Consider the following 21,174-nt stretch of genomic DNA (forward strand, 5'->3'; position numbering starts at 1 on the left):
GCCAGAATGAGGCGCTGGCATCAATCTGCCACGCGGCCAGCTCTGTGAATCATCCTGGAACTGCCGGAAAGGCTCCCAAGGGTGGTAACCCCAGCTCAGCTGTGACGGGTGGAGCCCGGGCCAGGTCCCCCGTCCTGGGTCCAAGGGGCACCCCACTACCCTGGCCACCCCGGTGCCCCACACACCAGGCAGCACTCACACTTGATTTTATTCCATGACTCTGATTTACTGAAAACCCCTGGTTTTCTGGGCACGGGAGGGCAGCGGGTAACCTGGCAGAAGGGGCGCTGGCCTCCCAGGAGGACCAGGTCTAGCTCTGCGCTGCTGAGCACCGGCCAGCCCGCAGCCTTCCATCCAACCCCACCCTCCCCCTCCAGTTTGAAAACCAAGCTGCAAAAATAAAATAGAATGAAAAAATAAAAACAAAACCCTGAGTTGTTAAAAACCAAATTAAGAATCCCCGTTGGTGCCCGAAGCTCCTATTCCTAACGGGAGTGGGGGAGGGGTGGGCCGGCTGGCGGCTTCAGTCCTGTTCCTCCGCGAGGTCCCCGCCGCCCTGCTCGTCCTGCCAGTCTAGGAGGCCCTCGGTGCCGGGTCGCTTCAGGATGGCGCTGTACTTGAGGGCCGTGGCCTCTGCCCGCAGCACCACCTCCACCAGGCTGAAGATGCTGACGACCTGAGGCAGAGCAGAGCCCAGCAGGGGACGCGGGTGCCGGTGAGGGGGCGGCCCAGGGGGCTGCCCACCCAGCCGGGCCCCGGGGCCCCTCGCTCTGCCTCCCTAGGCCTCCACTGGCTCATCTGTAAGCGGAGCTTGTTCAGGGCTGAGGCCGTGGGGTCCCGGTGCGAAGCAGAGGAGGCACGCGCTGCTGTGGGCAATGCCTGCTGGGGCCGCTCAGCGCCAGGGAGAAACCACTGGGGTCCGGGTCTGCTCTTTGAAGCGTGTCGTAGGTAAAAAGCTGTTTCCTTGGGTCGGAGGTCTACGGTGTTCATCAGATTCTCAAAAGGACACCCGAAGTTAAGGGCCCTGCTTTAGGGAGGTAGGCAGAGGCCGCTGCCTCTCCCCAGGGTGGGTGATTCCGGGGAAGGAAGGTGCTGCCAGGAGGCTAGGCCCAAGGAGTGGTGACAGGGCTGCCGGCCTCGCTGGGTAGAGCCGGAAATCGCAGCCGGGAGCCCAAGAGGGGAGGCCCGGGGAGCGCGCCCAGGAGGCCGGAGGGGGCTCGCCAAGAGTGGGGTGGACGGGGACCCAGTGGCGCTCCGGAAAAGCTGCCCCACCCCCGGGTCTGACCTGCTGCGCCGGCCCCTGCTCCGCGTCCTCAGGCTCCCAGACGAGCGTGAGCTCCGGCTTCTTGCCCACCTTCTGGAAACGGTATGACTGCAGGGGCAGCGCCTGGGGGTGCACACACCTGCATCTCAGGACCCGGGCTCTAGGCTGCGCCTCTTAATCTCTGACCCTGCAAGGCCACCAGTGCTTGGAAGCAGCCCCTCGCCTTGGCCTGCCTCTGACTGGCCTCAAGGGAGCTCCCTGCCCTGCTGCCTGCCAGTGGCTGCTCGACCTTTGACGGGGGTGGCCCGCACCCTTGCCTCTGGCCTCGGGCCAGCTTCTGGGCGGCCTTGAGAGGCCACCTTCACGGAGGGGCCTTCACTGAGGGGGGCACCGGGGGCGCCACGTGTTATTCGGGGCAGGTGGTGGGTCTGTCCGGCCTCATCAGGGACCATCCCTGTAGGGTCGAGGTGGACCGGGCACCTGAGGCTGGAGGGCTGCCGCCCCTCCCGGCCCTGGGTCTGTTAGCACAGACTGAGGGCTGGGTTGTGAGCAGAGGCGATCTAGACCTGAACTCCATGCTGTTCAGTGAGCTTCAGGACGAGAGCCCGACTTGATTCCTGCTGACTCCATTCTGTCTCTCCTGCTCTAATCCACTTCATTCATACCACGTTTATTGCATGCTATGTGCCGCGTTCTGCACTCCCCAAGGTCCTCTGGGTGTTGGGAAATTCAAAGCCAAGGTCAGGGGCCAGGTGGTGACTCACTAAGCACAAGGTCAGCTGGAACAGGTCCCTCAGGTGGCATTAGACTGGCACCAAGTACCCTTGGAAAGAACCTCGAATGAAGCAGCCCCCGGGGCAGGACCAGGGCAAGGGCTAGCCTCGTCCTGCTTCTCAGGGGACACAGCTTCCAGAGTGCCCATGGCCCATTCTCTCTGGTCTTTCCTTCCCCTATGTTCCTTTAAAAAACCTCCCAAAGCCTGCCTACCCCACTTCCTATACTGGTTATGGAGGGACCTGATCTCTGGTTGCTCAAGTCCTTGGGAAAGAGGCCTGACCCTTGGCCTGGATCCCTGATCCCAGGCAGGCGCGGCTGGCTGTCTCGGCAGGACCCATCGGGTGAGCGTGGTGCCAGCACAACCCGCAGCTGAGAGAGGGGCAAGGGCTGTTTCCCCAGATGCTGGGGAAACAGGGAGGAGACCCAGCAGTGGGAACAGGGACAGGCAGGTGGGAAGGGAATGTGCTAGGTGGACGCGGCTCGGTGCTCCCTCTGCCTGCTCAGAACACCCCTAACCTGGGCCCTGGCAGCCCCCAGTACTCACATTACAGTAGATGCGCTTCTGTACCCCGTAGCGCAGCACCAGCACGTCGAAGGCTTGGCTCAGGACGCCCATCACCATGGCTTCCGACTCCAGCGGGCCGCTCTCCTGCATGGCAGGGCTCCAGCCAAGGCTCGGCCAGGGGATGCAGTCTCCCCCCAGGGCCCACCCCAGCTACCAAAGGCCCTGGACCCCTGGAGCCCTCCCTGTGAACAGGTGCCCTGGCGGGCAGGTGGGGTGGAGGGAAGGGGAGGGACGACAGGCTGGCGGCCTCACCTTGACCAGGATGGCAAAGAACAGGCTGGTGCTCAGCTCCTGCACACGCTTGGAAGCCATGCGGCGGTCATTGCAGTGGTCAGCCTGCTTCTGCAGGGCCTCGGGCTCCACATCTGGAAGCTCCCTGTAGCCTGGGCAGAGAGTGGTCGGGGGCCCACTGGCGGGTGCTGTGTGTGTGCCGTCCTTGGCGGGGTTCTGGGCAGCATGGTGCCCCTGGCCCGGGTCAGATGGGGCCTGGGAGCCCCGCGCAGAGCTGAGGCCTCCCTGATGCCCAGCTTGGGAGGGCCGAGAAAGGGGGGCTTGCCACGGTGAGGGCCCTCGAGCCCCTAGTACACGCTCACAGGGGAGGTTCTGGCACAGGCTCCCCTACTGCTTGGGCTGCCCACCCCTTGGGGCCTTCACAGTCATGGCAGTGTGGCCTCTGGCCGCCGGGCACCCACTCTGGGTGGGGGGAGTAGCCCTTAGCTGGGCCCAGGCTGGCACCGCCCCGTGCTGCACCCCTTACCCAGCGTGGCGGCCAGGAGGCGATGCACCAGGACGTCAGCGAAGCGGCGGATGGGCGAGGTGAAGTGCGTGTAGAGCGGCACATTGAGGGCGTAGTGGCGGAACTGCGCCTGGTCCTGCAGCACCCCCGAGCAGAAGTACAAGGCCATCTGGGGAGGTGGGGCGGACCTCAGAGCCTGGCCAGGCTGGGTGCGCGCTGGATGTGCTCCGCGAGCCGGGGAGACTCAGAGCCTCACGAGGGGCAGTCTTGGGGGCGTGGACCCACCTGCCAAGCTGCGGGCAGCTGAGCAAAGCCGGGCAGGCCCGAGGACGTCAGGGGCTGTTCTGTGTGAGGGAACCCCTGGGGCTGCCATGAGACTGGGCGGAGCCGTGGGTGCCCTTGCCCCTCTCCTGCTGAAGGCAAGGGCAGGTCTTGCCCAGAGCCCCTCTGCCAATGACCGGAAGTGGAGTGGGCCGAGGGGAGAGGCTGTGTGTTTCTTGCTGGGAACCCTTAAGATGCTGAAGGGACTCCTCCCTCAGAGCCCTGGGGGACCTGCCACCAAACCCCTCGGGGAGGGGAGGGGAGGGGAGACCCTGTGCTGAAGTCAGAGGACAGCGGGGAGGGGCTGGAACTCATCCTCCTCCACAGCCGGTCACTGCTGAGTCTTAACGGCTGTTACTGCCAGGAACCAGGAGGAGGGATCGTTTCTGGCTGGCCCCCTCCCCAGGACAGGGCTGGGGGAGCTACACTGAAGTGGGGAACAGGAGAGAAAGCCCGTGGGCCTGCCGGACCGGCGGCTGCAGGACTTCGCCAGGACACAAAGCCCAACACCACCATGTGGCCAGAGCGGGAGGTAGGAGAGAAGGTCCAGGATGCCCTCCACCCAGAGCAAAACGGGCGCCTGGCTCTTCCTCTCTGGCCCTGGTCCAGTCTTTGGTCTTAGCCGACCTCCTGCCCTCTAGTCCTCATCCCTGCCCTGCTGAAGGCCACGCCTGCACCCCAGCACCTCTGTGCCCCCTATACTCCACCTCCCACCAGCCAAGGGAGGCAGTGGTTGGCCAGTCTCCCAGTCTCAGCCCTTCCTGCCCCTGACAACCTGTCCTGAGACCGAGACCCAGAGCTCTGAGTTCAAAAGGCCCTCCTGCAGGGCAGGAGTTAGGACTGTGGCCCAAGGAGAGACGCTGAGCTTCTCTAGGGGCCCAGCAAACAGCCTGGCCCGCGCTGCAGCTGTGCTGAGAGCCTTGGCCACGGGCCCTGAAGCCGCTTGCCCGAGTTCTCAGGGCTGGGGATCCAGGACCCGCGGCTGCCTGGGAGCAAGTGACCAGGTTCCTCTGCCAGGGCCAAAGTCACACCCTCGTGTGTTCGCTCGCTCCCTCCCTTGCCGCTTGCTCACCCTCACACCCTCCCGTGTGTTCGCACAAATGGACAGCCGGCTCCGGTTACTCTGTGCGTGACGGCCTTGGAATCCAGGACGCAGCTGGCGGTGCCCTGCTCGGCTACCCAACTCTGCTTCCCTTCCAGCTCCCACTGGGCCCTGGGTTACATCTCGGGTAAGTCACTGGAGGAGGGAGCAGCCTCCACTGTGAGCCATGTTTGGACCTTGTTCTCAGAAGTGGCCCAGTTCCCCAGATGAGCTGGGCTGAGGAGGGCAGAGGGCCCCGGCTCCCTTCCTGGGTGACGAAGGCGCCTCTGGGCAGCGTGGGATGGGTGAGGGCCCAGAACTGGGACACAGACAGGGAACCAGGCACCACGGTCACTCTGGTCACTCCCTCACATCAGATCCGCAGGCAAAGGCTGGCCTCTGAGGTTGCTGGCAGGCAAGGCCAGGAGAAGCCGGGTCTTTTTCAGGCTCTGGGTGACTGGGCTCCTTTCCTTGGACCTCCGGGGCTGGGTTGGCCTTAGAGGTGGATGGCTTCCAGAGGCTGAGGGCAGGGAACGGCAGCTTCATCGGGCCTGTGTGTGGTGTCAAGCCCAGTGGCCAGAGACACACGCCCCCCCCCCCCCCTCCTCCATGGGGGGTGCTTTACAGTGCTTGGTGCGGGACAGACATCGGTGACTGGGGGCAGGGTAACGGCCGCCAGACCCAGACGGACCTGACGGTCCCATTCCTGGCAGAGCTGTGAGGTCTCAGAAAACAAGTCGGTTGCGACCAGCTGAGATGATCTTGTTCTTGGGAAACAGACTGAATCTGCCCAGTGACCGAGCCCCTGAACGATGGTCTATCACTGTTCCCAGGCCGGGCTGCGGCCCACCGCTGGACCCATTAGCACCCACAGCTCCCGCCGACCTGACAGTCCACAGGGGCGGCTGCTTCCCAAGATGCTCAGCCCCACAGGGGCTGGAGCACGGCCTCGGAGAGCTGCGACTGGCTGCCAGGAGCAAGCCCACCGTCTGCCTCCCAGGCGGCCGGCCTGTCCTCTAGCTGCAGACACAGCCTCACGGCCTCAATTCCCCCTCTCCCGACCGGTTGCGACAGGGAGATTTCTCTGCCCGGGGCCCACAAGCCACAGTGGGGGCTAAGGACCAGCCCCTGTGCAGGCTGCTCCGGGAGACCAACGTTCTCTTTCCCCTCCAGGGTCCCCACCTGACCATGAGTTGCTGACCAGGCCCCATTCCCTTGCCCGAGCTGGTCTGGTGTGTGGGGTCCAGGCCCTGGAGTCTTGGGACGTGCCCTGGCGTGGCTCCCCACCTGCCGCCAGGAAACAGAGCCCCAGAGGCCATGCAGGGGGGCAGGGGGGCAGCAGGGCAGCGGGGCTTGAAATGTCTCCTCTAACTGAGCCCACAGGCAAGTCTGGGCAGGAGGCAGCAGGCCAAGCTCAGGAGCCCAGGGACTTCCTGTGCTGGGTGTTGCCGGGGGGCACCCTCCCCAAACCTCCCCTAAGGTTCTCCGAGCCCACGGAGGCATGGGTGCTCCAAGGAGAAGGCGGAGGATGGAGGACTGGCCCTTCCTTACCTGCATGGGCCGGGAGCACATGTTGGTGAGCACCTCCTTCCGGGCCAGTGAGTACTTGTCATCTCCAAATGTCTCCATCAGACTTTTCTGGAAGGAACCCATGTGATACGCAGTCAGGCTTGGGGAGAGGCTCTGGGGCCCCATCACCCACTGATCATCTGGCCCTGGGGAGGAAAGGTCAGCCGAGGGGCCCAGCCCTGTTCAGATGGCCATGGGTGGGGTGCAGGGGGGCCGGCAGCCCCCAGACTGTGTCCCACGCTGGGTCTGCCTCGAGGGTCCTGGCTTGAGGTCAGTCCTTCCATGTCCAGCTGGCTGGCCTGGGCGGGCCTGGAGCACAGATGGGGACAGTCTCCCTCCTGTGCGGTGCGAGCCGAGGCCATGGATTCCTGAGCTGCTCAGTTCCAGGTGGGGAGCATCTGATACCCCTTCCCGTGGAGAACAGCCTCTGGCTTCCAATAATCCCAGCCCCTACAGAAGCCTCTGGGTCCGAGCCCGGCCCATCCCTGGCCACAGGACCCCTGCCCACAGCTGAGCCCTGAGGGGACTCCCTCGGTCTCCCGGGCTCCCTCCCAGGCCCTCCCCTCTCCCTTGGGGTGGGGGTGGGGATCTGGCTAAAGGGTAACGGACCCTGGTGGGATGCAGAGGCTTCTGAGCCCGGCTCCCAGGCCTTCCTCCTCCTTCCCTAAGCAGGGCCTCCCCGGCCCCTGTGCTCCCAGCACTCACATTGAGGGCCCCTGCGGAGCTGAAGTCCATGGGCAGCCCCATCTGGTCACAGAATTCCACCAGGTCATTGAGCATCTTGGTCTGGGGTGGGGGGTGCCGCCGTAGCAGGGCTCGCTCGGGGAAGGCGCAGTGGATCTTGCGGGCCACGGCCATGTTGGCCAAGAGCATGAACTCTTCCACGAGCCTGCAGTGGGGAGGGACCGCGGGGGTTGTTCTTTCCTGCTTCTCTGCTAGCTGGCTCTCTTGCACCCTTGTGTCAGCTTCAAGCTGCCCCCCACCCCGGGCATCCAACCTACTTTGTTCCTGCAAGTCGCTTCCCCCTCATTCCTCGGCTCATGCCCCTCACGGCACTAACCAGTCTGTACTCTTCCCTGCTGATGTGTTAGCTCGTGCGCTGGGTCTCCTACTAGATGGGGATCCTGGACAGCAGGGATGGTGCCTGTCTTATTCCCCCCTGTAGCCCTGGTGCTTGGGACCTCACCTGACCCAGAGAAGGTGCTCAGTAAAGATCTCTGCTGAATGACTAAGCTTCCCAGAACACTGCGGGGCACGTCCAGCTGTAAGAAAACGCTATGCCCGGGCAGGCCATGAGAAGCCAGAGGACTCTGCACGGGGGCGTATAGAGGCAGGCGCGCAGACCCAGGGCCCCCCGTTCCCAGGAGTACGTGGCTTCTTTTCCCCCCTGGAAAGATGAGTGTCTCTGAGGATGAACAGGAGAGTCACAGAGGGCAAGAGGAAAGCCGTGCGTTTTGGGACAAGACAAAGGCGTTGCTGAGGTGTTCAAACCACAGAGCCATCCTTCTAGGAGTCAACCCTCCAGGCCTGCTTCGCCCGAGTGTGATTAGGGTCCACGAGTGTGGATGGAGGTGGCTCCAAAGCAGGCCAAGAGTCACAGGGAGCAGCAGGGACTGACGGGGGAGGGCAGAGGTGCGCCAAAGCGCAGGAGCCAGGCAGAGGGGGACGCCGCATCACCGCGCTGAGCTCAGCACACCCTCAGCCCCCCGATCTGGGGCAGGAAGCCCACGTGCTGCTGTCCCGCCCAGGGCGCCCACAGAGGACAAGTGGATCGGGCACGTGTATGAGAGCTGAAGCCTCCAGGAAGGGGCGTGGGTGTGGGCTGGTGCCCTATGTGGGGAAAGCCTCCTCCCTTGGGGAGACTCTTGGGGCCTTGCCCAGCTTAGGGGAGCCTCTTCCCAGCCTTGAACTTGAAGCTCTAGGTTGTATGTCAAGCCCATGCTTCTCCCACAGAGGCAGGAGAGGTCAGGGAGGAAGCTCTGGCAGGCCTGGCAGCAGCTGGGGGCCCGAAATGAACGTCCCCTTCTGGAGGTGTGGGCAGTGCTTGGGGTTAGCCTCGTGCCCTCCCCAAGCTCTTGGGAAGAAACAGCCAGTGGGGGGACAAGAGCGTGAGTGGGCAGAGCCCCACCTTCCCCAGGCTAGGCCTCTACGCTGAGGGGTGGCTCTGGTCTGCCGGGCTGTCGCCCAGAGCATATCTGTCTCCCTGCAAAGCCCACCTTGTGAGGAAGAAGGGCTGTGGAATGCCCCAGGGCAGGCACCACCAGGACCTGGCCTGGACCTCGGGAGGAGGCCCACCCATGGCCTGCACTCCTAGCTCCTCCTGTGTGGGCACCGTGGTGGGCCGCCCCCAGCCTACCACCCACCATGGGGAAGGGCTTGGGTGAAGGACTGCAAGGGGCAGGTCTCAGTGGCCCTTCCGCCACGCAGGAGGCCTGTGTGTAGAATGAGGTTCTTCATTCCCCGCTGGGTTGCAGCAATAGTCTTCTAAGCGGCCACCCTGCCTCCCACCCCAAAACCTGTCCTTGAGCATATCACTTCCTGCTAAAGCCCCTCGAGTTCATGCGCTGGAACCCGCCACCAAACCTCCTGAGCGAGGCCTACATCCTCGCTCCAGCATGTTCTTGCTGTAGAACCCTGCACAAGTTACCGACCTTTTCTGTTCTATTTTCTTGAACGTAGAACAGGGATAATAATAGCACGTGCTTCACAGAGTGGTTGTGCAAACCAGCAGGAGTAAAACATGTTTCAAGGGCAGACCCTGTGCCTGGCGTGACGTCAGCCTCAAGACACGGGAGGTGCTGGGAATTCCCTGGCGGTCCAGTGGTTAGGACTCCGCACTTTCACTGCCGATGGCTTTGGTTCAATCCCTGGTCCTTGGGGAGCTAAGATCCTGCAAGTCGCGTGGTGCCCTGTGATTTCCATCCCTGCCATTTGTCACCCTCCTTTGACCTTTCCATGTCTTCCCTGAAGGGCATCTCCATCCCTCCTGGGCACTTACTGCCTGATTAGATACCTGGCAACAAGGGTCAGCCTGTCTAGGGCCACCTGTGTCACAGTCTAGCACCATTTGACTCTTCACATTTGGTTTTCATATTTAGATCCTGTCAACTCAAGAGGAGTCTCAAGTCCTGCTAGATTGATGTCTGACTTGATGTCTGCCTGCTGTTGGTCAGACCCTGCAGAACATCATCACGTAAACGCTTCAGATGCACAATTCAGCCATTCATTTGTTGCCTACTCAGCACACGTGACTGTGCCGGGCGGTTCCAGACTTGTCTCCCCATGCAGTCCCAGAATCACTGTGGGCCGGGGGCACACAGGCTGCTCCTTGGAGCCCTGCGGTCTAGTTCAGCTTCAGGCTTGGGCGAGGAGGGAGCACCTGTAACCTTGGGGCTGACCCTGGGCTGCGTTTTGCAAGCGTGGCCAGCAGGGGACAGCATGGCCCCATAGGAGGGTTGTGTGAGCTCAGGCTAGGGCAGGGCAAGCAGCAGCGCAGGGCTGGAGGGGCGGGGGCTCCGGCCTGTGCCCCGCCCTCTCTAACCTCACCCCCACCCCTTGGGTCAAAGGAACTGAATGTTCAGGGAGCCTCCTAATGAGCTGTGCTCTAGCTCCTATTTCCTGCAGGGGCTCTCCCGCCTCAGGATCTCATATAAGGCGGAGAACCCAGGGAAGGGACAGCAGGGTGGAACTGATACCCGAAGCCCCAGGCAGTGATAACAGTCCTCCGTCAAGCTGCTTCTCCAGAGACCCCCAGTACGGTCCCACGAGTCACCTGAGGCTGGCGAGAGAAAAACAAGTGCGCTCCTGTTACCTTGAAAGTCTTGCGAAGCTTTGGTCGCAGGGGCTGACCTTGGACAGGCCCCTTCGTACCTCTGGGGGCTCCACATCCGTGAGTGTCTCAGCCCGCCCCTCAGGACAGGAGGCCGGAGTTAAGAGGGCAGCCTCCCTCCAAGACAGTTCAGAGATACAGCCCATGCCTCCCAGAAAAACATCAGTGTCACCTAACAGGGAGGTGGCACAGCAGTGAGCCCGATCCCTCGGTGCTGCCACAGCTCATTAGTGTCCTAGGATAGCTGCAGGGACCGTCTCCCCACAACCTGTCCGCAAAGTCCTTCTTACACCCCCAGGTGGGGGGCGGGGCGGGGAGGAAGTGCAAGCCTGTGGGCGGGAGAAAGCAGAGCAGCGCCTGGAGCCCGAGCCCATCCAGCCCTGGGGTGCCTGGGAGGGTGCAGCAACGATGGCGCAGGTCCCCCCACGCAGCGTGGCAACAGGAAGGCCAAGGGAAAGGCAAGCGATCAGCAGCCAGATTGCAATGAGTTCAGGATTCACCGTCAGAAATGGGGCCGGGCATCTGGAAGGGGAGCCGGGCTGGCCAGTACTGGGGCGGGGGTAGGTGGGTGTCGCTGCTCTCATCTGGGCCAGCAAAGGGGCCCGCTCCTACGGGGCTCCATAGGTCCTCCTCACGGGTCAGTTCCCGGACGGGCCAGCAGGGGGCGCCCAGCATCTTCCTGCCGCAGGACCTGGGACGTGGCAGGAGCAGCTTAGAACCCAGCAACTTCTGGGCAGGAAGGAGCCTTACTTTATAAACTACAGCCCTGCGGCCCAAGGTCCAGGGGTCTCTGGGCTCCCATTCAGTGTGTTTTTCCTTGGCCAAAGCCAGCTCTGGGGCTGAAGGCTTTGCTCAGTCAGGGAGAGTGCACAGTGCTCTGAGGGAAGGCAGGCTGATTAGAAGAGGTGGTCCCACAGCTGACCGGTCAGCAAGCACCCCTTCACCCTGATCTCCTCCTGCCTCTGAGGGGCAGAGCTGCATGCCCAGGCCCGTAGCCAGAGCTCAGAGATGCTCCAAGCTGTCCTGGGTGGTTAGGATGTCCTCTGAGAGCAAACTGCACATACCGACTGGGGTGTGAAACCCAAGCCGGGATGGAGCCCTGCACACTGCCCTGGCCTCAGACTTGCTCCCTGGTCTGGGTACCTGCCCTGATCATAACCCAGCCCCCGCCCCAGCGCGGCACAGGCATGAGCTCACTCCCCTCCGCAGGGGAGGGGGGCGGGCGCTGGATCTCAGCAACTGCCTGACAACTGCTCTAAATAGGGCTCAGGAATGGCCACCAGCCAGGATCACCTTCCAGAACCGCAAGCCAAATCCTCAGAGCCGGGGCCTTGGTCTCAGGCCTGGCATCTGCTGAGCATCGGGAGCTCAGTGCCACCAGGGGCCCCATGACCCTGGAGGGCTGGGCCGGCTCTGCTGTGACAGACAGATGAAGGTCTAGCCAGGGGGCCGTGCCAGGATGCAAGCTCGGCAGCACTAACTCCGCAGCACCCCACCTACCTGTGCTCTGGGCCTCCAGGTGCTGGAGGGAAGGCTTCTCATCCCAGGGAGGAGGTGAGCAAGCCTAGAGGCCTCACAGTCCCTCACCTGCTACGGCAGATGGCAGGTAAAGACCACAGGCAAGCTACACACAAGTACACACACTCCTCACGCAGCAGAGATGCCTTGTCTAGAATGGTATATGCCAGACTGTGTTGACGTTACTTACTTAACAAAAAAGTATAGATATATATGAAATGCTAGGGCCTTAATTCATGGGATTTTTTATTATAGGACATCCCTTTGCCTTTAAGATGCTAACATGCATCAGGATTTGGTGAGAAGGAGCTACTGGGATGCGGCGCTTACTGCTCACTGATGGTTGAAACTGTTTGTGTCACATCTTAAAGGATGATGTTTGGGAAAGGCCGCTCTACCTGACAGGGGTGAGGCAGTGGCTAAAAGAGAAATGGGCTAAAATGTCTGCCTCTTCGGAGGAAGGCTGCCCACCCTTGTCCATGAAGAAACTGGGTGTGTCTGTGGCCACAGGAGGCCCTCTGGTTGGGCGGCTGGGCGTGTCCTATGGTGAGGCGTATGCTCCTCACCTGTCCTGACCCCCCTCCTTCCCTGATGCAAGTGCACAGCCCGGGCAACTGGAGAGGAGGAGGTTAGTGGTTACCAGCTCAGCAGCTCGCCTTGAGTCCCAGCTCTACCACTCGTTAGCTGTGTGAATTCAGGTAAATTTCTTAACCTCTCTGAATCTCAATTTATTTACCTGAAAAAAATGGGCATACGATAGACAAGTGCCTGGTCTTAAATAAATATTACATTATTATTACGCATACTGTGCCAGTGACTGGCCTGGGTGCCCCGACCCTAGGGTTTGGGCTGAATACAGCAAGGTCCTAGACGCTTCCCGCCATGATGCCACCACCTCGGTCCAGGCCTCCATCTCTTAGCAACTGGCGTCCCTATTTCTAGCCACTCCCTGCTGTTTCAGTCTTCACACCCAGAGAGATGCTTTCTCTCTCAAAGGCAAATCTGGATGGTCACGCCCCTCTCCTGCCTGAAGCCCTTCAGGGGCGACCACTGGCCTCAGGACAGTTCCACCTCCTGGTAAAACACGGTTTTCCAGGCCACCTCTTGTCATGTGCTCGGGTCACCTCTCCCTTCTCGCTGCCCCCCTAACCCTCACACTCCAGTCATACTGAATTCTTTTAAAAAATATATTTATTTATTTATTATTTATTTGGCTGCATAGGGCCTTAGCTGCAGCCCACAGGATCTTTTTCATTGCGGCCTGCGGGCTTCTCTCTAGTTGTGGCGTGTGGGCTCCTGAGCGCGCAGGTTTAGTTGCCCCACGGCATATGGGATCTTAGTTCCCCGACCAGGAATCAAACCTTCGTCCCCTGCATTGGAAGGCGGGTTCTTAACCACTGGACCACCAGGGAAGTCCCCATATTGAATTCTTGGGGCTCTTTCTTGCTTCTGTCCATTTGCACTGCTGTTCCCTTAGCCTGGAATCCTACACCATTCTCCCCCCATCTCTTTTTCCCTTCCTCTGGGGAGGCAGCATGAGGGGCCCACCTGGCTCCTATGTGCCTCCTGGGCGGCCCGTTCCTATCCCATCACAGCACTTAGCCCACACTGCTGTGATCACCCCTTCGATCGTAGGCTGTATCTCCCCTCCCCACCCAGTGCCATCTACCCTGGGCCCAGTGCGAGGCCTGGCACAGTGTAGACGCTCAATACATCTGTGCACGATGAAGGACTCCCAGGATGGTGCACACTCAGAAGTTGAAAGGGCTGGGTTCCTGCCCCAAGGCCCCTTTTCTGCGTGGGCACACAGCCCTCACACATATACTTCTGACCTCTAACACTTGCTGCTAGAGGTTGTTGAAAACATAAAGCTCTGCCTAGGAAGCTGACATCATTCCCAAGCACTGAGAAGGAAGCTACAGCCTTCCCCTGTTCTTTGCCCATCCCCCGAGTCTACAGAGCACCTGTCCCCACTCACAGCAAGCTGGTGGCACTTGTCATTTTACCCAGCCCCCCTCCAGCCAATCGTTGGTTTGTTCACTCACTCAGCCTGAAACCTTTTCGGAGCTGCTGCTGTGGGTGGGTGCAGGGAGAGAGGGAAGAGACAAGCACCTGCGACAGAGGGCAGGCGACAGCCTAGGTGTGGCCCATTAAATCCTCCTGCAGCCTGGGAGGTGCTTCCACCCCTTTCTAATGTGTGGGGAAGCTTAAGGTGCAGAAAGGAAAGGTGATCAGGCCCAAGTCCCATACCTCGTAACCAGCAGCTGGGTTCGCCACCAGTTTGTGTGACCTCGACACCCTGCTGCCTCTGCCATGTCCCAGGCCCTGCTGCCACCAGGAAGCCTTGGCCTGCCCTCCAGGAGCCCCCAGCCTCGTGGCGGGGGGATACACCCACAAATCTAAGACCAATTTCAGGAGACGGCCAAGAGGAGGGAAACACTTCACACGAAAGGGATAAAAGAGCAAAGGTGTGGACGAGGGAAAAACATGCATCAGCCACATTCGGAAAATTAGCAATCAAGGGAAGAGGGAGGAGGGCTACGAGGCGAGGGCGGGACGGGCCTCCGGGGCCTGGGGAGCCAGACTCCAGGATGTGGGCTGCGTGGGGGAGCTGGGGGAGGCTGCTGAATGAGGGCGGCCGTGAAAGGGAAGCACACGGTGGCAGTGGGGCACAGGGACCAGAGGCCCTGCGCAGTCGGAGGGTAGCTGACGAGTCTGAGGGCTTGCAGGCCACAGCCAGAGGCAGCAAGAAAGGCCAGGGCAGGCCCGAGTTCGGAGCTGCACGCCAAGGTGAGGCTCTGGGAGCGGAGGGGAGGGACCTCAGAGGGTGACGAGGTGGCCCAGAAGCCCACATGGCCTAAGAGGGAGCCAGCTCCAGCTGGGCAGCTGTGCCCCGTGCAGACCCTGAGCTGAGGAGGGGGCCTTGGAGAGGCCACTGGACTCGGCAAGGAGGAGCCTGTGGCCACAGCCCTGAGGGTGCGGAAGTTGGTTCCGAAGACCAAAGATTCAAGGGTGAGGGAGGCGGTCCGGTGGGGACTCCTCTCAATACGTTTGTTGGTGAAAGAAGTAATAGTTTGAAGAGAGGGTGAGAAGGGCCTCTGTACTGTTTTCTGATTGCTGTTTTAAGTTTCCAAAAGATCTGACTATGTTTTCAGAGGCAAAGGAGCTAATGGGAAAGAACCTGGGGGTCAGTACCAGACCAAACAACCGTCCGGCAGGAAGTGGCTACCCAGGGAAGAGGCTATGTATCCTCGCAGCTGTGAGCTCCCAGCAGGGGAGGCTGGCCCAAGAGGTTTGGGTGGAGAGGAGGAGGCTTGTCTGGGCCTCCCTCTGCTGAAGAAGGACCCCAGGGGAGACCGCGTGTGACGAGCACGCAGGTAACCGCGGAGCATCACCCGAGGCCCTGTCCCTAAAACTGTCTTCTCAAGTCCACTGGGCACAGGAGAGAAGAGAAGGGCCCATACCCGTCAGGTCAAGAGAGGCCCCTTGAATACAGCCTAGGGACAGGGCAGCCTCCGTGGGCCGACCCACAGTTGGGGCAGGCACAGTCCAGACTGAGGTCAGCGCTGGGCTGGCCAAGCCAAGCGGGCTATGCTGCGCTCCCACAGAACTCCCAGAGACGACGGGGAGGCTGGCACCGGCCGCGGGGTCTCGGCCCCGCGTGGTGCCGACGGGCAGGGCCCCGGCCCGCGGCCTCTCCACTCCTCTGCACCTACACTCTCAACCCTGCCTGGCCAGAGTGGCTCAGCCTCCAAGGATGTTCCGTCTCCAGATCCATTTTACCAGGCTAACCAGACGAGAAACTCACTCAGCCTTTCCATACCCAGAACACTCAGAACGTGGCTTCGGAAGTGACTGGGGAGCCGGGCAGCCAGGGCAGAGTGGCACGGCTGCTGCCCAAACCTGCAAATGCATCCATTTTCAAAGATCAAAACCAACTGAGAGACTTAGAACAGCCTCTTCTGCCCTCAGCCACCAGGGCACTCCTCACAACTCTGCGGGAACCTCCTGCAAATGGAATTAGACCGCTTACAGAGATTGTTCAATTAGCTCTCGGTGAAAACTGCTAACTTGGAAATTTGATAAGAATTGCTCCCAGCCAGTTTCAAATTCATTTCTTCTGAAGACTAAATTTTCCCCACTTGGGCACATCCTCACTGTGGGCCAGGAGCCCTTGGGCTTCGCATTGGCTGTGAAGGCAGCCGCTAGGCCTCTCACAAGGGCTGTGCGCCTGGGCGTGGCCCCTTCTCTGCAGCTGAGCAGCCGGCGGGAGCGGAGGCACTGGCCACCCTCAAGGGGCCCTCCGCTGCTCTCCCCACAGCCCCTAATTGAGTGTAGTGTGGTGGAAAATGCAAGGGCCCAGGAGCCGGTGAGATGGGAAGTCAGCGGCCGGATGAGCGCTAAAGTGGAAGCTGCTGGGGATGGGAAGGGAGCACAGTGCAGCTCTATCCCAGGCGAGGGTGGAGCTGGTAGCCCGGAGCCGGAAAGGGGCGGCCTGGAGGGAGGGAGCCGCAGGCAGTCTCCCGGGTGGGTGGGTAGGTTGGGGGAGCACCAAAGGAAATGCAGCAGACTGACGGAAGGGCGCCCATCCACAGCCGGCGGGCACCCTGCTGCAGGCCCGAGTGGAGGGTGCTCCGGCCGCCGCTCGGGCCTCGCGCTGACCCCTCTCCTCCTGGGCTCACTGCAACCTGCTGAGCGTTTTGGACATTCCCATGAAACCACAGGGAAATGAATGGGGCCGAGTTCACAGGCGTGGAAAACCCCAGAGGAGAAGGCCTCTGGAGCCAGACATAACAGGACCTGCGGGTGAAGCCGGAGCCAGGTTTCCTCTTCTGGGAGGCTGAATCCACTCCAGGGCCTTTCTATAGGTTCAGCGGGCGGGGCCCAGCTGCAGCGAGGAGGCACGTTTCAGCCGCTTGTTTTTCTACCTCAAAGGACGTCTCCAGAGGCTCCAGTTCAGAGCGGCCCTCGGGCCCTGCCAAAGGGAGGCCCAGTAGCTGCGGTAGGGAGGGGGGAGGGGACTGCCGGGAGCCGGGCTGACAGGCAGAAAGCCCTTTGTCAGCGTCAAGAAGCTAGAGAAGCCTTGCTCCCTTCCCAAGGTTCAGGGCTCTGCTCTCCGAGGCACCGGGCAGACCTGCGCTCGTGGCAGAAAACTCCCCCTAAGCAGAACCAGGTAGCAGTTTGTGCCGTGTGCCCTTGAAGAGCTGGGTAATTAGTGCTTGCTAGCTCCACCACAGTGTTGACACACATGCCTTTCTCCACCTCTAGCTGCTGTCCAACTGGAGTTAGAACCGCTGACCAGAGGAGGTACGGCCAAGACGCGCAGAAGCCCCGGCACCTCTGGGAGCCGCTGTGGTGCCCTCAGTGGCTCATCTGCCCTAGGTGGACTCCCTGGCTGGCGTCCCTTTCAGGCCCCAGCCCCAAAGCGGGGGCCGGTTCGGCAGCCCTGGATAATGGACAGAGACCGGGCAAGCGCAGGGGGGGCCGGCACGGTGGGTCACCACTGACGTTGGGAGAGAGCAATTGTGATTTAGAAACTAGGCTTTAGGTACGAGAATATTCGAGAGATAAGGGTGTTGTGGAACGCACAGGTTCTCTCTCTCTCTCTCTCTCTCTCACACACACACACACACACTACAAAAGGCAGCTAGATGAGAGAGGACGAGACGCGTGTCCTTGGGAACTCAAGCTCCTTTGCTTTTGCACCTTAGAGCATGTTTCGCTCACCTCCAAGACAGTCTTGGCCTCACTGCCGCTGGGGAGCAGCTCTCCTTGGGCAGGGCCGCCACCCCAGCTGTACGACCACTAAAGGCTGCAGGGAAATAGGAACCACTGCTGGTCTCAGGCTGGGCACGTGATTTCATCAAATCCTCACAAAACCTTGCACGGCAAGGGGCGTGTCAGGCCTAATCTGCCACAGGGAAACCGAGTGTCTGAAAGGCCAAGGATGGTGACCATGTAGATTACAGAGCCAGTGTGTGGCAGGGCCGTGGTCTGGAGACTGGGCTTTCTGACTCTGAAGTCTGTCCTCTACCCCTAACTTGTGATGAGGGGGGCTGCCAGGCCTACCTGGTGCAAGTGGAGGAAAGGGTAATGTGTCCAGGAGAAAAGCGGTTTCTGGAATGGGTAGAATGGGAATCCGAGTTCTTTAGGTCAGTAGTGGCCCCTCTGCCGTAAAGAGGGAATCTGCGTTTCCACGTTCTCCCCCCACCATGCCCCGGCACAGCAACTCCACCTCCAGCAAGCCCTGCAGGATTCTGCATTTCTGTGGGAGGCCCAGAGTTCCACTGGGGGTGGGGGTGGGGGGGCTGTCCAGGGCACACGTGCAATCGGGGCCTGCAGCACTAGGGGGGCCCCGGGGAGGCTGCAGCAATGAGCAGGAGGGGTGGGGCCCCAGCCCCGACACACTGACCTCCTGCGGGCACCTGCGCCGACGCCACCGGGAAGAGATGGGCCAAGTGGAAGGCGCAGGCAGGACGCACACTGGCAGGGGGACCTGGCTGTGAAACCACCCTAGGAAACTGCCTGGGCAGACTGGGCAAGTGCTTCCGGTCATTACAAAGGCCCCTGTGGGGCTCCTCGTAACCCTGACACGCCCTTTTTGGCTTTGTGAAAAAGGTCCAAGAGTGGGCTACAGTTCTAGCCACACACGTGGGTGGGATTGGCTTCCTTGAAGACAACATGTCTTGTAAAATCTTTTGGGAAATGTCAGTCCTTCCTTCTCCCCCTGGACCCAAGGCAGACCTGCCGGTCGTCGCTGAAGACGAGTCTTCAGTGCTCGAGGCCCTGGGGCTGGGCTGCGGGTCCCAGCGAGGGTTTTCCGACTCTCCATGCTCCGCAGCCCTCTGCTCTGTTCGGCCCAGACAGAGACCAAGAACTGCACTGTCAAATACTTTCTTGATTACGCCCCCCAGCTCCCAGCTGACACAAATCCTACTCTCTCACGCTGCAGCCGTGTTCTGGCTTCTGCTTACCTGGGTCTCCACTCACCTGCACCTGCGATGCCTTTACTGTCCCAGGCTGCCCTCCAGCCCCACCCCCGACTCTTTATGGGCCACCAATCCCACCTGTCCCCCACCAACCTGGCTCTGGCTGGCTCAGCTAGCTCCATTTACCTTGATTCCCAGGGCCTGGAACAGTATCTGGCATTCAGTAGGCACTCCTAAGTATGTTTTTTATCTGCAATGTTTTGCTTGGTTCATGCAAGACCAATTCCTAACATTTCCATGGTGCTTTACGTTGTCTGCACATATGGTAGCCATGTGACCCTCATTACAACTGCGGGAGAGGGAGAGAGAGAGGATCCTGCCACCTCCATTGCACAGAGGAGGAAATGGGCCTGGGGGTGCAGCCCCTGTCCACCTCGCTGTGGAGTGGGGAGCTGGCCCGAGTCTGGCCCGGGTGAGCAGATGCCTTTGGGGGTCTCTGTGCGGGCCCAATGCCAGGTGCTTGGCCACTGTTGGCCCTTCTGAGTCTCACAACAAGTCTTAGACCCCTCATTGTTCATACGAGCAAAGGGAGGCTCCGAGAGGTCATGTGACTCCCCTAAGCTTACAGAGCGAGGACACCAGGGGCCCCATCCACTGCTCTTCCTCAGGTGATCCTGTGCCGCCTGCCTTAAGCTTTCTAAGGATTGGACAGCAGGGTCTCCTTAGCAGCACCCAACCAAGGGCTCTGCTGACAGCGGGGGGTCAACACAGGGCCTGCCCTGAGGCCACGCTGGCACCTGGGGGACGGGCGCCCATGGTGGTCTGCTGTGTCACTACCGCCCTTCCTTCCTGACTGTCAAGGGCACCTCCCGCCCTCAGCAAGGGTTGCAGCAGCAGAGGAGCCGAGGTCACTCATCTCGACCTAGCTTGCCACCTGCCCAGCAACCTCAGAGGGACAGCGCCTTTCCCCAAGGCTCCCTGCCCCCACGTCTGCGGCTGGCCGTACTGGGCCTGCAAACACACAAGCCCACCTCCGGGCCTGGCCGGGCTGGGACATTCTGTAACCCTGCAGGTCTTATGGTTAGCCCTCGGTTTACCTCTGCCTGTCTCCGGCTCGGCGGACAAGAGGACAGGAATAGGACTTATCCCTACACCGCCAGCTCCCCATGTGAACGCTTCCTCCCATCTGCCTTTGGGGCTCTGGCCTCCTTCTGTGTCTCGGTGTTGCCCCTGGGATGAGCACAGGGGCTGAGCACATTTGCTTTTACTGCTCTAGTTCTCCTGTCGCCGGCTAAAGACTTGAAGGTTCTGCCTCTTTCATCTGTGGACCTCTTTCTGGCGAACGCCACTCAGTGGGTCAGAAGGGCGGGGAGAGTCGTCCTCGGGGCCATGGCCATCTCGACCCTTAGACATCTTGGTCTGGAAGCCTGCCCTAGGAGCTGTCGAGACCTCGGCAAGCCTCACACAAGACTCTCTAGTCTGCCCCAAGAGGGTGTTTCCTCACTGAACTCTGAGCTGGGTAAAGAATTCTGGTCCTTTTTGTTTCCCCTGGTGAGTTCCACACTGTTAGAACTGCCCAGCCCCTGACAGTGTAAAGGGCCCTCAGAGGGGCTGGGCTAAGGGTGGGTTGGCTTCTTGCATCAAAGGCTGCAGCTCCCTCGGCCCCTGCACGTCTCACTGACCTGCTGCTGGCCTCAGCCCAGCTCCCCCCGCAGCCATGAGGAAACTGGCATCTCTCTTTGGGCTTCCTCTTGGGTGACGTGCACCCACACTTCCTAGGACCCCCCTGGGGCTTCCAGGCTGCTCCCTCCACCTGCCACCCCTAGCCTGCCTCCACTCAGTCACAGCTGACTTTTCAAGGCGCAGTTCAGGCATCACCCTTCTTGGCCCATGGTCCTCTGGGCTGATTCTAGCCCCAGAACTCATTGTTGGATTGCAACCGTCTCTTTTGAGGCCAGTTTTCCTGTCTGGGGACCAGGCCTTGTCCACCTCTGTGTCCCAGGGCCAGGGGCACGTGTAGGTGCTGTTCAACCTGGGTTAGACAGGCCAAGAGCTGCAATGTCAAATGCCTGTTTGGGGAATGAACGAGGCACTTCAGAGACATGATTTGCTTGGTGCTCCACAGAAAAGAGGGAAGGAGGACTGTTCTGGGGGGTGGAAGCAGAGACCCCCAGGAGAAGGGCCTAGGAGTGGGGTTCCTGCAGCTTCCCTTCAGCTGTTCCCCGCTGGAAGGCAGGCATGTGAACTCAAGAGACAGAACCTAAGTCAGCTTCTGCCAGCCTGATGGGACCTGCTGATTTGCTCTAACGAAATTCTTCCCTACCTGTAGACAGTCATCACTTAGATCCAACACAGGGTGACAGTATGGCTGGGGCTCATGTGTTGGTCACCTGATAAATGAATACTCTTGTCCAGAGCAGCCCACCTCATTCTAAATATGAAAAGTAGCAGATTAAAAAAAAAAAAATCTTCTCCTGGGCTGTTTCCATTGAACTAGCGCTTGTCTTATCACCCACTGGGATGCGGTATGTTGAGTCTGGCAGAGCTCTTCGTTAGTTATGTGACTCTTAAAATATTGACCCACA

At 60.6% G+C, this 21,174-nt stretch overlaps 1 protein-coding gene across 2 annotated transcripts in view; it reads right to left on the bottom strand.

The window, feature by feature from the left end:
• Positions 1 to 201: 201 nt before the first annotated feature.
• The window catches only part of DIS3L2 (DIS3 like 3'-5' exoribonuclease 2), a 373,784-nt gene continuing 352,811 nt past the window's right edge, over positions 202 to 21,174 (bottom strand). For both annotated transcript variants that reach the window (XM_060301735.2, XM_030872348.3), the window contains 7 exons: positions 7,019 to 7,202; positions 6,296 to 6,382; positions 3,364 to 3,511; positions 2,859 to 2,989; positions 2,586 to 2,690; positions 1,286 to 1,387; positions 202 to 676 (listed from right to left, as the gene is read on the bottom strand). In XM_060301735.2, coding sequence (XP_060157718.1) covers positions 524 to 676; positions 1,286 to 1,387; positions 2,586 to 2,690; positions 2,859 to 2,989; positions 3,364 to 3,511; positions 6,296 to 6,382; positions 7,019 to 7,202 — 910 coding nt within the window. In that variant the 3' untranslated portion in view covers positions 202 to 523. The remainder of the gene's footprint in view (positions 677 to 1,285; positions 1,388 to 2,585; positions 2,691 to 2,858; positions 2,990 to 3,363; positions 3,512 to 6,295; positions 6,383 to 7,018; positions 7,203 to 21,174) is intronic.

This window comes from Globicephala melas, chromosome 7, assembly GCF_963455315.2.
Source record: "Globicephala melas chromosome 7, mGloMel1.2, whole genome shotgun sequence".
NCBI classification, from domain to species: Eukaryota; Metazoa; Chordata; class Mammalia; order Artiodactyla; family Delphinidae; genus Globicephala; species Globicephala melas.